The sequence below is a fragment of the Carcharhinus amblyrhynchos genome, chromosome 4, assembly GCF_965287045.1.
Source record: "Carcharhinus amblyrhynchos chromosome 4, sCarAmb.v2.hapA, whole genome shotgun sequence".
NCBI classification, from domain to species: Eukaryota; Metazoa; Chordata; class Chondrichthyes; order Carcharhiniformes; family Carcharhinidae; genus Carcharhinus; species Carcharhinus amblyrhynchos.
The window spans coordinates 102,217,217-102,234,349 of NC_137327.1; the positions used below are offsets into that span (position 1 = coordinate 102,217,217).

Consider the following 17,133-nt stretch of genomic DNA (forward strand, 5'->3'; position numbering starts at 1 on the left):
CAACTGCAATCGCTTGCAGCAATTTGTAGATTTCCACATTGATTAGTGCGCATATGAAATCCAGAAACTGATGTTAATTTCAGAGGAATAGTGATGGCAAATGCTAAACAGTTTCACCATCATTAGCGCCAAAAAAAAGCACCAACAAATCCAGATACTGAAGTGACAAATTTGTGCCTATGATCCCTCCTCGTCGGCCTGTGCATTGAGTATTAGGTGGCACATAACTAAGGGTGTCTATGACTTGTTGGTACTGACATAACAGAAGGACATGGGGAAATTGCATTGAGACACCAATAGTTACAAATATTTCAAAATCTTCTTCACACTCCAATAAATCTGTCTCAGAAAGTGAAGGCAAATAATGACTGGTTAAATGTCTGCATATCTATTTCCTGGAAGAATGTCACAGTCAAGAATCAACATGTAATGCCTGACTGCTGGCATTCTTTAAAGTTTCTCCATTTGATCCTTGGAGATGGAAAGCATGATCTGTTTTCTCTGCAAGTGGGAAAGCTTCACAGTTTGGAGTAGATGGAGCCTAACAATGAAATTTAATGTATTTGAAGCCTGTCTGGAAGCCCTTGGTGATAAACTCTTAAAGTACCTTTATTGTACACCTGACCTGCTTTATTTCTTTGGAGAAGAAGGAAACTTGGATGTACACATTCTGAGGATGAAGTGATGAGATGGGCAATCTTATCAAAAAACCTCTTAAGCGCCGATGGAGAATTGCACCCATTGATTGGTGCCCATACATGATCCTAGTTGTGAGGACCTCCAACAGTAAGGCCATTAAAGCAAGCGAGTCCAAGCAATTATGTTCCTGGTTCAGTAATCATATTCAAATGAACATATAAATATTTAAATCAGCCCCGCGCCCTTCCCACGTAAGAGGCTGATCACACCTGCTTATCAGGGCCTGTAATATTACAAGGCACAAGAAACTTTATAAGACCCTTGTCAGACCCTACTTGGAGTACTGTGCGCAGTTCTGGTTGCCTCACTATAGGAAGGACGTGGAAGCTATTGAAAGGGTGCAGAGGAGATTTACAAGGATGTTGCCTGGATTGGGAGGCATGCCTAATGAAGATAGGTTGAGGGAGCTGGGACTCTTCTCCCTGGAGAGACGAAGGTTGAGAGGCAACCTGATAGAGGTTTATAAGATGTTGAAGGAATAGATAGGGTGGATTCTCAGAGGCCACTTCCCCGGGCAGAAATGGTTGCTATGAGAGGACACAGATTTAAGGTGCAGGGAGGCAAGTACAGAGGAGATGTTAGGGGTAAGTTTTTCATTCAGAGGGTGGCGAGTGAATGGAATCAGCTGCCGTTGGTGGTGGTGGAGGCGAACTCGCTGGGGTCTTTTAAAAGACTTCTGGATGAGTATATGGGAGCTAATGGGATTGGGGGTGCAGATAGTTCTATGGCTTAGTAGGTATAGATGTGATCGGTGCAACTTTTGGGCCGAAGGGCCTGTTTGTGCTGTAGTGTTCTATGTTCTATGTAAACCCGGAGCAAGCCTCTCACAATCTTACTGGCTCGTCATTCAACAACATTTGCCAATATTTGTGTTTTAAAAATTATTTAATGGGACGCGGCTGTCGCTGGCTTTGGCAGCATTTATTGCCCATCCCTAATTGCCTTTGAGAAGGTGATGTGAGCTGTGTTCTTGAACCACTGCGGCCCATGTGACATAGAAGATACATCCACAGTGCTGTTAGGGAGGGAATTCCAGGATTTTAACTCAGCAATCGTGAAGGAATGGTGTTATAGCTCCATGATAGGATGGTGAGTGACTTGGAGGTGAACTTGAAAGTGGTGGTGTTTCCATAATGCAAATCATGTGGATCTTACAGTGTTGACTATCCAATCAATTAATATAGCCTTGTAAATAGTTTTAAGAACAAACAGTTCGTGAGGCAATGTGTGCTGAAAGACCTCCCAACGGCAAGTTGACTCTTTAATATTGTTTCTTAGCCTTAAGGCTCCCTCTAGTGGGGAAAATTTAACAGTACAACGTGGTTTGTTATTTATTTTTCACACGGGAAGATCAGGTAATTAATGAATGGAGGATTGCAAGAGGGAGTTCTATATTTGTAAATGTTCAGGTTACTTTCTCTCACAGCTTCAGTCATAAATTACCTGATCACATCTGGAGGCAGAACAACATGAAGAAAAGTTATTTTTCAGAGCAAAAGGGGAGGAGAAAGATGCAGACTATCATCATACAATCCTACAGTGCCGAAGGCCATTTGGCCCATCAGGTCTGCACCGACCATGGTCTCAACCAGGCCCTATCCCCATAACCCCACATATTTACCCTAGCTAAGCACAAAGGGGCAATTTAGCATGGTCAATCCACCTAATCTGCATATCTTTGGACTGTGGAAGGAAACTAAAGCACCCGGAGGAAACCCACACAGACACGAGGAGAATGTGCAAACTCCACACAGACAGTGAACCAAGCCAGGAATCGAACCTGGGTCCCTAGTGCTGTGAAGCAGCTGTGCTAACTACTGTGCCATCAAGCTGCCCTTATTACATGTGGTTTTAGACTAAAACTAGTGCAAGACATTCTGCTTGGTAGATGAAGAAAGGAAGGAGGAGAAAATACCTTAATTTAAAAAATAAACTGAGTACATTTTCATTCTGATCACCATTAATGCGCTTAAATCACAGAATCACAGAATTGTTAGATGCAGACAGAGCTCATTTGGCCTATTATGTCTTCATCAGCTCTCCAAACTAGTATTATGCCTCACTGCCATTCCCTTGCCTTTTCTCCATACCCGTACATATTGTTCCTTTAAAAGTAATCATCTAATGAACTTTTGAATGTCTCAGTTGAACTTGCCTCTAACACATCTGGGCAGTGCATTCTGGACCTGAACCACTTGTTGTGTAAATAAGTTTTCTGTCACATCACATTTGCTTCTTTTTCAAATCACTTTAGATTTGCGCTCTCTCGTTCTTGATCCACATGCGAGAGGAAACAGTTTCTATTTACTCTGTCCAGTCCCCCATGATTTTGAACATCTCTATCAAACCTTCCCTTAGCCTTCTTTTCTCTTAGGACAACAGTCCCAACCTCTCTTATCTATCCTCATAACTGAAGCTTCTCATCACTGGATCCGTTTTTGTAAATCTTTTATGCACTGTCTCCAATGCATGTACATCCCCCCTATAGTGTGGTGCCCAAGACTATACACAATATTCTAGCTGAGGTCTAACCAGCAGTTCAGCATTAGCTCCTTGCTCTTGTACTTTATGCCTCTATTTATAAAGCCCAGAATACTAAATGTAGTAACTACTATACTATATGTATATGTATATATACTACTATATGTAGCAGGTAATAGTAACTAATAAGTTATAGTCAAACAGCAACAACATACAATTCTAGCTGCTTTGCCTCTTCTATAGGGCCTTTTACAGTGCCACATGATCCAATCAATTCAGAATTGTTGATACTAATACACTCACCAACAGTCTGAACCTTATCCATAGGACTGCCCGGCTCTTCCCCAGACCAGACCAAAGACTGCAGTGGGTAATTAGCAAAAAAAATGTATAAGTTGGCAGATATTGGTATTTCACAGGACTTACTGCCTCACCTTACTGCAATCACTGAGTCAAATTTTACCATCCCGCCCGCCATGGGTATTGAAGAGGGTGAGGGATAGACCATGGAAAGATCCATTGACCTTGGGCAGGATTTTCCGGTTTTGGGGCGAGCAAGGCCAGAAAATCCCACCCACTGTGTTTTGTATGTGTGCCATGATCCTCATCCTTTATCATGCAAGTTGACCACCTACCTATTTAAATCAAATAGTATGATTAGGAGTGGATGTGTAGACATTGTGAGATGAGAACTGCAGGAAATGGGTTGGTGCTGATTTATTTTATAATAATTTCTGACTTTTGCCTGCTGTGATTTTTGTTTGGAAGGTGAATAATTTCATTTCACTGGAATTGAAAAGCAGGGTTAGTGTTTTAGTTGATAAGATTTCAACAGTCAGAACCAGATTTCCTTGATTAGATGAGATGGCATCAGCATCCACAGCCTGTGTGTTTGTGAGCTGGTTCACAAGCTAATGGAGCTCTCTGTTCGAGAGCTGGGAACATTGTTGGGGAGCCTGGCCAAGTGATAACTGAAGTCTATCCTCTCTGTAATTGGCCCCAGATCAATGGTTTGATTGACAACTCAGTCAAGCTAAAGCCTCAATAAGATGTGTAGAAGGCTTTAATGTTAAAAATGATATGTGTTAAATAAATAGTGGGATAAGGGAATCCTTTCAAAGCAGCTGAGGAGGAACAATACAAGGGGGGATTTTGGAATTGTACTTCAGAATTCAACAAGGACTGCCAACCATTTGATATTGAGCATGAAAGTTGTGATGAACTGAATTCTTAACCACCTTTGGCAAGTGTGATCTGAAGTAAATGTGCAATTATTATTGATAATAGTTATCGCTGCTTATGTTCAGCTTTGGGCCATGATCACTATCATTGAATATTTAACTTCCAAAAAATACCTTATTATCTTGCGGATTAACTTATACATTTACAATAAAAAATTAATTCCCTAACAAAACAGCTCATAAAAAACCCAGCTTTTAAATCAGAAGTCTGTGCAAGTGATATTTTTAGAGGTGTTTCCATGAATTATAATGTGGAAGAAAGAATTGGCAGAAGAATTGAACACATATTGGCCTGGATTGAGAATTAGTTACAGATGGTAAATAGAGAGTAAGGATAAATGTCTTTTTCCGAATGACGGACAATGACCAGTAGGGTATCGTTGGGATCAGTGCTTAGATTCCAGCTGTTCACGATATGTATAAACGACCTAGATGATTTGAGTTGACTTGATTTATTATTGTCAGACATATTAATATATAGTCAAAAGTATTGTTTCTTGCGCACTATGCAGACAGAGTGTACAGTTCAAAGAGAAGGAAACGAGAAGGTGCAGAATGTAGTGTTACAGTAATAGCTAGGGTGTAGAGAAAAATCAACGTAATGAAAGGTAGGTCCATTCAAAAGGCTGATGACAGCAGGAAAGAAGCTATCCGTGATCTCAGATTTTTGTATCCTTTTCCCGACGGACGAAGCAGAAAGAGAGAATGTCCGGGATTCATGGGGTCCTTAATTATGACCGCCTCTTTGCTGAGGTAGCGGGAAGTGTAGATAGAGTCAATGGATGGGAGGCTGCTTTGCGTGATGGATTGGGCTACATTCACAACCTTTTGTAGTTCCTTGTGATCTTGGGCAAAGCAAGAGTCATACCAACCTGTGATACAACCAGAAAGAATGCTTTCTATGGTGCATCAGTAAAGGTTGGTGAGAGTTGTAGCGGACATGCCAAATTTCCTTAGTCTTCTGAGAAAGTAGAGGCATTGGTGGGCATTCTTAACTACAGTGTTGGCATGGGGGGACCAGGACAGGTTGTTGGTGATCTGGATACCTAAAAACTTGAAGCTCTCAACCCTTTCTACTTCATCCCCATTAATGTGGACAGGGACATGTTCTCCTTCCTGAAGTTGATGACAATTTCCTTTAGTTTGCTAACATTGAGGGAGAGATTATTGTTGCTGCACCAGTTCACCAGATTCTCTATCTCATTCCTATACTCTGTCTCGTCATTGTTTGAGATCCAACCCACTACAGTCATGTTGTCAGCAAATTTGAAAATCGACTTGGGTGGGGACTTTGGCCACACAGTCATAAATGTATAAGAAGTGTAGTAGGGCACTGAGAACAGAGCCCTGTGGGGCACCGGTGTTGAGGATGATCATGGAAGAGGTGTTGTTGTCTATCCTTACTGATTGTGGTCTGTTCTTTAGGAAGTTCAGAATCCAGTCACAGAGGGAGCAGCCAAGACCCAGGCCATGGAGTTTGAAGATGAGTTTCGTAAGAATAATGGTGTTGAAGGCTGAGTTGTAGTCAATAAATAGGAGTCTGACATAGGTGTCTTTGTAATCTAGGGTCCAGGGTTGAGTGCAGGGCCAGGGTGCCTGCTGTGGATGTGTTGCAACGGTAGGCAAATTGTAATGGATCAAGGCAGTACAAAAGGCTGGAATTGATTTGTGCCATGACTAACCTTTCGAAGAACTCCTTTCTGATGACACAAAACTGGGTGTAATTGTGAATTGTGAGGAGGGTGTAAGGAGGCTTCAAGGTGACTTATACAAGTTATGCGGTGGGCAAACAAATGGTAAATGCAGTACAACGTGACTAGATGTGAAGTTATACACTTCAGTGTGAAAAACTGAAAGGAAGAGTATTATTTAAATGGTGTTATATTGGAAAGTGTGGATGTTCAAATATATCTGGGTGTCCTTGCACATCAGTCAATGAAAGTGGAGAGGCAGGTGCAGCAAGCAATTCAGAAGGTAAATGGTATGTTGGCCTTCATTGCAATAGGATTTGAGTTCAGAAATAGGAACATCTTACTGCAGTTTTATGGGCCTTCTGGAGACTGGTATTGCATAGTTTTGGTCTCCCTACTGAAGAAAGGATAAACTTGACATTGAGGGAGTGCAGCAGATGTTCACTAGGTTGATACCAGGGATAAGGGGAGAGATTGGCTAACTGGGCCTCTATCTACTGAAATTTAAAAGGATGAGAGAAGGTCTAATTGAAACATATAGGATTCTAACAGGGCTGGACTAGATTAGAGGGTGTTTTCCTTGGCTTTGAGGAATCTAAAACCAAGGGATACATTCTCAGGGTACAAGGTAGACCTTTTAGGATTAAGATGAGGAAAGATTTCTTCACTCAAAGGGTAGTGAACCTGTGGAATTATCTGCTACAGAATGCGGTAGAGAACAGTCACTATTCAAGAAAAAGATAGATAATCTTCTAGATTTTAATGGCATCAAGGGGTAGGGGGAAAGCAAGAATATGGCATAGAGATTGAAGGATCAGCCGTCATATTGAATGGCAGAGCTGGCTTGAAGGGTTGAATGGTCTACTCCAGCTTTTAGTTTCTATGTTTTTATGTTCCTAATCACCTAATTTAGCTCAAATCGTCAAAACATAAGCTAGGATTTTAATTCCTGCACCACCCTCCTCTCCATTTTGTTTACTCCATTTAGTTTTGGACTTGATAAGGATGACAACCTATTGCCAAGGGATGTGATCTAATCTAACTATAATCTAACCTAATGACCAGACACTTCCCCGACAGTGACGTAGCAATATCACTGCAGTAAATCAATGGCATCAGATGTCATTAAGCAGTTAAGAGATAGCCAGGTGAGTGATCGTTCCTCTGTAGCAATAAGCTTCAATGCAGCCAACAACAAATATGAAATGTATTGTATAAATCAGCAGCAGAAAAGAAAGAAAGACACAGAGAAAAGAACTACAGATTGCAGGGTGTGTGTCCATCTGATGTAAAACTTCCTCTTCACCCTCCCCCAATGGAATTAACACGGGATTTATGTTAATCCGGATTAGAGTCAGCACAACAGGAAAAGATTGGGACAAAATTTCAGAACTGACAGACAACGGGATTACTTTTGCAATATTCCCAAGGATCCCAAATAATGAATGAATCTAATTTGTTTGAATACTTCTAAGTTCACCTCTTGCAGTGTTTAAATTGATCGCAGGCAATGAGCCTGCTTTGAGTGTGATTATCTGTGCAGCTACAGTTTAAACAGAAGGTGAGCTCACTTGATTGTAAAATTAGAATTGCATGTTGGTCGAGTTTAAAACTTAATGCATCAGAATTTCTAATCGTTTCATGAAATAGTCTAGGATTTTAATTATGGTTATTCTTTACCTTGGATGTAGTTGAATAAATACTATTCTATGGGGGAGGGGTTTCCTCAGAGAATTAATCCATCAGTGATTTACTAAATGATTCAGTGTGCAGTTTATCCCAAATGGTTTCATTGCAAGGATGCTGGATAACTTATTTATCAGATTCAACTTTCTTCTCCTCCCTCACAGAAAGGCTGTTCTATTTATCAGACTTTATTTTACTTCAACTCGGTTGTTACCAGATGGCACAGTGGCATAATTGTTAGCACTGCTGACAGTGCCAGGGACATGGGTTCGATTCCTGGCTTAGGGCACTGTCTGTGTGGAGTTTTCATGTTCTCCCCATATCTGCGTGGGTTTCCTCTGCGTTCTGGTTTCCTCCCGCAGTCTGAAAGATGTGCTGGTTAGGTGCATTGACCTGAACCGGCACTGGACGCTGGCGGCTAGGGGGTTTTCACAGTAACTTTATTACAGTGTTAATGTAAGCCTTACTTAGAACATAGAACACTACAGCACAAACAGGCCCTTCGGCCCACGAGTTGCGCTGATCACATCAACACCTATCTATAACCCCCAATCCCATAAAACCCCATATACTCATCCAGAAGTCTTTTAAAAGGCCCCAGCGAGTTCGCCTCCACCACCACTGACGGCAGCCGATTCCACTCACTCACCACCCTCTCAGTGAAAAACTTACCCCTAACATCACTTCTGTACTTTCCTCCCCGCACCTTAAATCTGTGTCCCCTCGTAGCGACCATTTCAACCCGGGGAAATAGCCTCTGAGAATCCACCCTATCCATTCCTCTCAACATTTTATAAACCTCTATCAGGTCACCTCTCAACCTTCGTCACTCCAGGGAAAAGAGACCCAGCTCCCTCAACCTAACTTCATAAGGCATGCCTCCCAGTCCAGGCAACATCCTTGTAAATCTCCTCTGTACCCTTTCAATAGCTTCTACGTCTTTCCTATAGTGAGGCGACCAGAACTGCGCACAGTACTCCAAATGAGGCCTGACAAGGGTCTTGTAAAGTGACTGATAAATGAAACTTCTTCCTTTTTGTCTCTAATGGGGAACAAACAATACCAAAAACGGATTGGTCATTGAATGCGATTAGTGGGATGATACCTTACAAGAAAGGTTGGAATGTTTACTGAAAGGCAACACTCATTTCACATTAAAATAATTCATTACATGCGAACTTAGTCTTGATTTGTGGGCAGTATGGGATGAAGGGAAATGGTGACAGGGTGGGAAAGTGGACTTGATGTAGAATCTTAGCCTTGATTTTCTTGAATGTCAAAGCAGGCTCAAGGGATGGCCTACCCCTATTTCTTATGTTATGTTCTTATGTTCACATAATTATTTACTTTAATGTGCCTATTGTTTGTGGTAAATGTCTTTTGTGTAGGGCATCGTTCCATGAAGAGCAATGAAGGAAGTAAATGGTGCACCTTGAGTTATTGCTGAGACATGTGAGAACGTGCTATTGTTTTCACTCTAAGGAAAGATAGCTGGAATGGAGGTCAAAGAGTGAAGGCTTTAATTTATTCTTCCTGCTACCATACTGAATCAGCTCCACTTCCTCACTGGTTTATAGGCAGAGAGAGCAAGATTCAGTGAAGGACTGTGCCAATCACTGAACAAAAATGAAAGAAAAATATAACAATACTCCTTGACTGTCACAGTAGAGACTCTCCCATTATATTAGTTTCATTAAAGAATGAGGGACTAAATCTTCTTGGTGAGGGGACAATATTTTGTTATCAACAGCATACGTCAGACACAAAAGCTGACTCAAAGTACAAAGGATCATTAGATCCTTTGTATAAGTATGTTTTAGATACTTAGGTAAGTATGTTTTAGTTTTTAACTCTTACTGTGTACAGAAAGGCTTTGATTGGAGTGTAGCCCCTACTCCACCCCATTTTAAAGAGTATAAAATCCATCACATTTCTCCCTCTCTTCAGCTCTGAAGAAGTCATATGAACTCTCAAATGTTCTCCCAAGAAATGGCTGATACCTCACTTTTGGTCCCTTTCACACAATTCTCCAGCCATAATGCAGGACTGGAGAAATGCCCCCATTGACTCTTCTTCTCTCCACAGATTCCTGGGAATTGGAACTGGTTTTGGAGGAGGTGGGATCAATGAATGGGTTACACCTGATGTGGTAATGCTGGTGTTGGACTGGGGTAAGCACAGTAAGAAATCTCACAACACCAGGTTAAAGTCCAACAGGTTTATTTGGCAGCACAAGCTTTCGGAGCACTGCTCCTTCATCAGGTGAGTTTGAAAACTCACAGGAGGAACAGTGAGACTAGTGTTGTGAGACTTCTTACTGAGTTACACCTGGGCAGGACCGAAATCTAGTCTCAAAACATTAGCTCTATTCTCTCTCCACAGATGCTGCCAAACCTGCTAAGTTTTTCCAGCAACTTTTGTTTTTATTTCAGATTTCCAGCACCCACAGTATTTGTCTTTCATTGATTAGATTACAGTTTTGTTTTGATTCCAGAGTGTTCATAGAACAGTTGTGCACTGATGCACTGAGAGACTTTTTAGAGATAATTGACATTGATAATGCACATTGACAGAGAAGTAGGTTTATTCTACATTGAACACCTTTTAACATATTTTGATTTTTCATGACTGGCATCCCTGCAACCAAACAACTTTTACAATAGGCATGGATAATGCTTTCTATTCCATACATTATTGGGTAATTTTCTTTAGTGCTTTGTAATTCACTAATTATCTGAACATTCTTCATTGGATGCACAATGGCATCTGGATACGTTATGGGATATATGAGAGCTATTTTGCTTTAGAGTTATGTGCTAAATATTTAACTAGTATTTAACAAGGATCAGCGCAGCAGCGGAGTTTCATTGCCCTGGGAATTTCAAAGCACCAATCTCCATTGAATGAATGAATCAGTGGCGCACTGTTCTAAATGACAGTGAATTGAGGCCAGCATTTTCAATAGGGAGGAGACAGTTTGGAAGGCTCATCGCTGCTAAATGGATTGTGTTTGTAGACATTTTGGTAACTACCCAAGAGTGGTTTTGACAAGAGTCTGGGTAAAGGGAGGCAACTCAATCTCTATCAGGATTAATCTGTAACACAGACCAGAGACAAAATAACTAGAAAAGAAAAAATACTTTGACAGTAGGTGAGGAGAAAATGTCCTTTGCTATTGTGCTGTTCAAATCTTAATTCTACTCATTATCTTGATGTGTTTTTTTTGCCCTCTAATCAAGTGGTTGTGAAGCTGTCAGTCGGCCAGTTTATCAGATCTCCATGCTCTAACCAGCCATCGCCTCACACCAATTCCACACCATGTTCAGCCTCATCACAAACTGCTGTATCTGGGCTCAGAAAGTTCAGGAGCCTATCAGGTGAGTTTGATTCTGCCTTGTTGATTTAAAGGGAGGCATCTTACAAGATGTGTTATCAAACATTTTACAGTTTATTCAGCAGCATAGTCCAGAGACACAGAGCCCAAATATGTTGTCTTTATGTGAAAGCAGCTTTTCAAAATGGTTTGCCCCAGGGACTGACTTTCAAATATAGTGGAATGGTCCAATCCCGAGATTGGGAGGAAGCTATACAGGGGCAGTGCAATGCTGGATAATATATTCTCCACTGGATCTATGTGACAGCTGTGGCTTGATTTTACAATAGAATCCCTACAATGGAGAAGCAGGCCATTTGGCTCATTGAGTCTGCACCAACTCTCTCTGATACAGCATCTTATCCAGACCCGATTCCTGCAACCTTCATGTAATTACCTTTCTAATCCCCCCAAACTACACATATAGCCAATCTATTTAACCTGCACATCTTTGGACTGTGTGAGGAAACTGGAGCACCGAGTGGAAACCCATGCAGACACGGGGAGAATGTGTAAACTCCACACAGATAGTCACACAAGTCTGGATTTCAACCGGGTCCCTGGTGCTGTAAGGTAGCAGTGCTAATCACTGTGCCACCATGCTGTTGAATGGGGGACTCTGAATGGGGATAAAATAGAAAAATCATTTATTCCTTAGCATCAACACCCTAACTTTAAGTACCTACAATATTTAATTCAAATACACAATTCATTTTGTTGGCAATCATTTTGCAATGAACTCTGCAGCTTAGAATAAGCATGTTGAAATTGTTCTTTGACATGTGGGGACAAAGGAAGTTGATTGGGGAATAAGTGGGATGAGGGGGCATTGGTTTGCAAGCAGCAGCAGCATTCATTGCAGTACTGCCTTTTGATTTTTCCCATCAACAGTGATGTTCATTGACTGCAGCACCCTGAAAACACTCATCCGTTGCTGCCTGCACTCTGACACTGTGCTAAATAGGAAGTCAGAAAGAGCAGAGAATGGGGATTTGTGCATAAATCAAGTATTAATCAAATTAAACTCTGTGTCAAAAAGATGGATTATATAATTTCAGGCAGTGCTTGTATAATTCTACCACAGGAAACTTTTCTAATCTTCATTAATATTAGGGTTTAGGAACAGAGTGGCACTGTCACAAAGACATTGCATCGTCGGTGCTTCAATGGACGACGCCGTAAAATGAGTAGAAGCATGCTCAATGCCCTGCACTCAGCCTCGGGAAGAGAACATAAGAACATAAGAAATAGGAGCAGGAGTAGGCCATCTAGCCCCTCGAGCCTGCCCCACCATTCAATAAGATCATGGCTGATCTGTCGTGGCTCAGTTCCACATTCCCGCCCTCTCCCCACAACCCTTAATCCCCTTGCCTATCAAAAACCCATCAACCCGCGTCTTAAAAATATTTAGCGAGGCAGCCTCCACCACCTCAATGGGCAGAGAATTCCAGAGATTCACCACCCTTTGAGTGAAGAAGTTCCTCCTCAACTCCGTTCTAAACCGTCCCCCCTTTATCTTGAGGCTGTGCCCCCTAGTCCTACCGTCCTTTCTGAGCGGGAAGAGTCTCTCCACCTCTATCCTATCCATCCCATTCAACATCTTATACATCTCAATGAGTTCACCCCTCATTCTTCTAAACTCTAACGAGTACAAGCCTAGTTTATTCAGCCTCTCCTCATAGTTCAACCCCCTCAACTCCGGCATCAGCCTGGTAAACCTCCTCTGCACTCCCTCCAAGGCCAAAATATCCTTGCGTAAGTGCGGCGACCAAAACTGCACATAGTACTCCAGCGGCGGCCTCACCAGTGCTCTATACAGCTGCAGCAAGACCTCCCTACTTTTATATTCAATCCCCCTCGCTATGAAGGCCAGCATCCCATTTGCCTTCCTGACCACCTGCTGCACCTGCAGGCTGGGTTTTTGCGACTCATGCACAAGGACCCCGAGGTCCCTCTGCACCGTCGCCTGCTGCAGTTTTTTGCCACGTAAGTAATAGTCCTTCCTACCATTATTCCTACCAAAGTGGACAACCTCACATTTGCCAACATTAAATTCCATTTGTCAGTTCCTGGCCCATTCGCCCAGCCTATCTAAATCCTTCTGCAGACTCTCCACACCCTCTGCACAATTTGCCGTTCCACCAATCTTGGTGTCATCAGCAAATTTCGACACCATACACTCGGCTCCCTCCTCCAGATCATCTATATACTCCAGATCATCTATATAAATGGTGAATAGCTGAGGCCCCAGCACCGACCCCTGGGGCACTCCACTAGTCACCAACCGCCAATCCGAATAGCAGCCACTCTCTGCCTCCTATTTGACAGCCAATCCTCTATCCACACTAACACCCTACCCCCAACTCCATGCCCCCTGACCTTCTGTAATAACCTGTTGTGAGGCACCTTGTCAAACGCCTTCTGAAAATCAAGAATCAAGAAAAAGAGGAGGGAAAATCAAATGCTTCTCCCATCTGTCATAGACAAAAGTGGGCATTGGCAGAAATTTGGAAGTAAGCCACAGAAACATGCAACCTATAATTAGAATCGGCTGTTACTGCTACTGAGAGGGTGTGCATTTTTTTTATTTGTTCGTGGGATGTGGGTGTCATGATGGGGTGTGAGGGGAACAGCATTTATTTCCCATCCCTAATTGCCCTTGAAATGAGTGGCTTGCTAGGCCATTTCAGAGAGCATTTAAGAGTCAACAACATTGATGTGGCTCTGGAGTCACAAGTAGGCCAGACTGGGTAAGGATGGCAGATTTCCTTCCCTACAGGGCATTAGGTGGGATTTTCCTGACAATCGGCCAAGCGTTTCATGGTCATCAGTAGATTCTTGATTCCAGATTTTTTTTTAGCTGAATTCAAATTCCACCATCTGCTGTGGTGAGATTCGAACACTGGTCCCCAGGCATTAGCTGAGTTTCTGGATTAATAGTCTAGTAATAATACCACTGGGCCATCACCTCCCCTTTCTTGAGCAGAAACATGTATGTCAACTTTGATTAAGGACTATAAAGCATCACTCGAGAAACACAAATACAGCACCATTATTATAGCTGTTGTATTAACTTTCCAGCACTGATTCATAGCCCAGTTTGAGTAATCTATTGACTTTTCCATCTATCCTTCAGGAATGTCACTCTGCTGATCCTAGGGCTGAACCACGCAGGGAAAACTGCAATATTGAAAGGAATACAGACAGGTAAAGAAATAGTGACTCTACGCGCACAATACTTTTTTAAAAATTTTGCTGTGCCATTTTTGAGAGAGAGAGAGAGTCACTTTCAGAAGTGACCAATATTTTACATGGAGGTGGTGGTTCCCCCAGTAGCCAGAAATTCAGAGCCAATTTTGCCTCGTTCAGGCCATTTTGTTGTCCCGCTGAGACAGAATGTTCCCCCCTCCAAGAGCAGCCAGCCCATCAGTGGGCCAGCGGCTCTTTGGAAGCAGGGGTCACTGCTGGAGCTATAACAGGACCTGGACCAGCAACAATGGAGAAGGCTGGAGGGTAGGTAACATGGGTTGGGCCTTGCTGGGGCGCAGTGAAGGTGGCTTGATTGAGAGAGTAGATGAAGCTAACAGTGGGGCTGGCTCTTGCCACTGTTGGGGAGGGTGGGTGGGGGGGTGGCGGGCGGAGGGGGAGATGGGGGGTGGTCCCTTTCTGAGCCATAGGATCCCCAATCAGGGGGGTGTCCACCCTACCCACGCCTGCAGCAAGGCTGCCAGATTTTAACTGGGTAGCCTCTCCAGCTGGTGAAGTGCCAATCTGCCAGTGTCAAAATACCAGCCACACGTGGAAGATGCCCTCAAGTGGCCATTAATTGGCATAAGGGAAAGTGGGCTGCCTGCCACCTAACCCCCCATTGGTAAAATATTCGTGGTGGCGGAAAGGCAACAGGCATCTTCACCCCCACTGTCCCTTTTTGTTTTGCATTCTTCCCCCTGCCCCACCCTACTGCCTGGTGCTGGGGTGGGGCGGTGGGAGAGGAGGGGTGGTGGGGTGGCAGTGGATGGAGGGGAGGAATGTGTAAAATTTTGGTCCTTGATCAGGGGGAATCATTCAAAACGTGTAAGATCAAATTATAAGGAAATTAGGAACCCGGTACTTTTCTTGCATTGAATGAATAGACTCCTCACGTGTAAGAATCTACAAATAGATGTTGACCATCAGATTTAGTAATAGATTAATCGAACTGTTGAAGGAGAGGATTGAGATATGAAAATTCTCTTCCGAAGGAGACCTCCTGTTGAGTATGTGCTCAGGATCCCAACCATTCCCTCATGTTCAGGGAACAAACAGGTACAATGGTGGAAGACAAATGGTGATGAGCAATGAGAAAGAGGAAATCTCCGTGAATATCATCATTCTCAGTGATGGCAGAACCCAGTGTGTGAGTGTAAAGGTCAAGTCTGAAGTACTTTCAACCAAACTTCAGCCAGAATTGCTAAGCAGATCCAATGGCCTCCTCCTGAGGTCCCCACCATCACTGAAACCAGTCTTCAGCTAAATTAATTCAATTTCTCTGACATAAAGAAATGGATGAATGCACTGGGAACAGCAAAGGCTGTGGATCGTGAGAACATTCTGGCTGTGCTGCTAAATGTGAGAACTCAAATAGCCAGGCATTGATGTATAGAACAGGAGCCTGGTCTTTAAACATTGTCAAGCTTTTGTTTACAAAGACATATTACAGATCGTGCTTCTTTAACCAAACAGCCACAGTGAGTCTACAGCTATATATCTGTGAACACGAGTGAATTCTTAATTAATGCCCACCACCTGATTAGAATTAAATATTAAATTAATATACAAATAAGACTGAAGACATATACCCCCATCCTAGGTACACCTGTAGCCACGCTGTTCCAGCATCATTACAACTTGACATTTGTCCTACAAAGTATAAAACCGCTTATGTCCATAAGTACCTGCACCACACAGATTGGAGCATCACCAACTTCTTGAGCAGATGGAAATGGGCAACAAAATTCTGACCTTGCCAATAATGCCCATATCCCATGATTGAAAAAAAGATGGCAGGATGGAGTACCTATTTTTTTCCACTTACAAATTATTTGTAGGAGAGCAGGGATGCTGGAGTATAATAAGAATTTTAATGGAATACCTGGGGGTTATTTGGAAGTCAGGAAGTGAGTTACGTGCCTCATCAGAATAACTGGTTACTGACTTACAATACTTATGTGGCTGGTCCAGTTAAGTTTCTGGACGTCGGTAACACCCCAGGATGTCAAACACTGAAGTTAAGGTTGGGGTAAAGGTTTGGGGGTAATTGGACCAGGGTATGCAGATATAATTAAATCCTGATTTTAAAAGCTGCAGTGCCCCAAATAGGGAAGATGTAATTACAATGTGATCAATTTATGTAGGACATTTTCATTAAGTATGATTAAGTATGCAGAAACATGACAGATGGTGCATGCAGATGCAGTTTTTGTAATATCTTTTTTTAAACACTATAGACAATTTTTGTATTTCCACTAGCAGAAGTTGATAATAGCAGTCTGATAAGTTTGTGTGTCAGTCTCATGATAAACATGGACATAAGAATTTATAACGGAAAAAGTTGACAGGAAGTAAACCTCAACACATTTTAGTCATTAAAAAAACTGAATGTATACAGTAAAGAAGTCTCTCTGTTATGGTACAAATAATGCTTTTGTGATTTTGCATGGAGAAATTATTTCTAAGGAATATGGTTCATTTTATTGGCCTGGAATTTGCAGGGGGTTTTATGGCACTTGCTTTCGTTGCCCCTCTGAATCAGGATTACATGCAAACTCAGATTAACAAGCAAATCTTTCAGTTATGGCTTGTCATTCACTGCTCCACCACAAGCTGGGTTGTAGCTGTTTTCCCATCTGAAACACCCAAATCAATCGATCAGTTAAGAACATCCCTTTTTCTGTTTTCATGTCAGTGTTACAAGTATAAAAAA

The 17,133-nt window shown here is 42.4% G+C and overlaps 1 protein-coding gene across 2 annotated transcripts in view; it reads left to right on the plus strand.

The window, feature by feature from the left end:
* Positions 1-7,483: 7,483 nt before the first annotated feature.
* The window catches only part of LOC145342687 (ADP-ribosylation factor-like protein 13B), a 46,200-nt gene continuing 36,550 nt past the window's right edge, over positions 7,484-17,133 (plus strand). For both annotated transcript variants that reach the window (XM_080188244.1, XM_080188245.1), the window contains exons 1-3: positions 7,484-7,673; positions 11,038-11,175; positions 14,308-14,378. In XM_080188244.1, the coding sequence (XP_080044370.1) occupies positions 11,117-11,175; positions 14,308-14,378 (130 nt within the window). In that variant the 5' untranslated portion in view covers positions 7,484-7,673; positions 11,038-11,116. The remainder of the gene's footprint in view (positions 7,674-11,037; positions 11,176-14,307; positions 14,379-17,133) is intronic.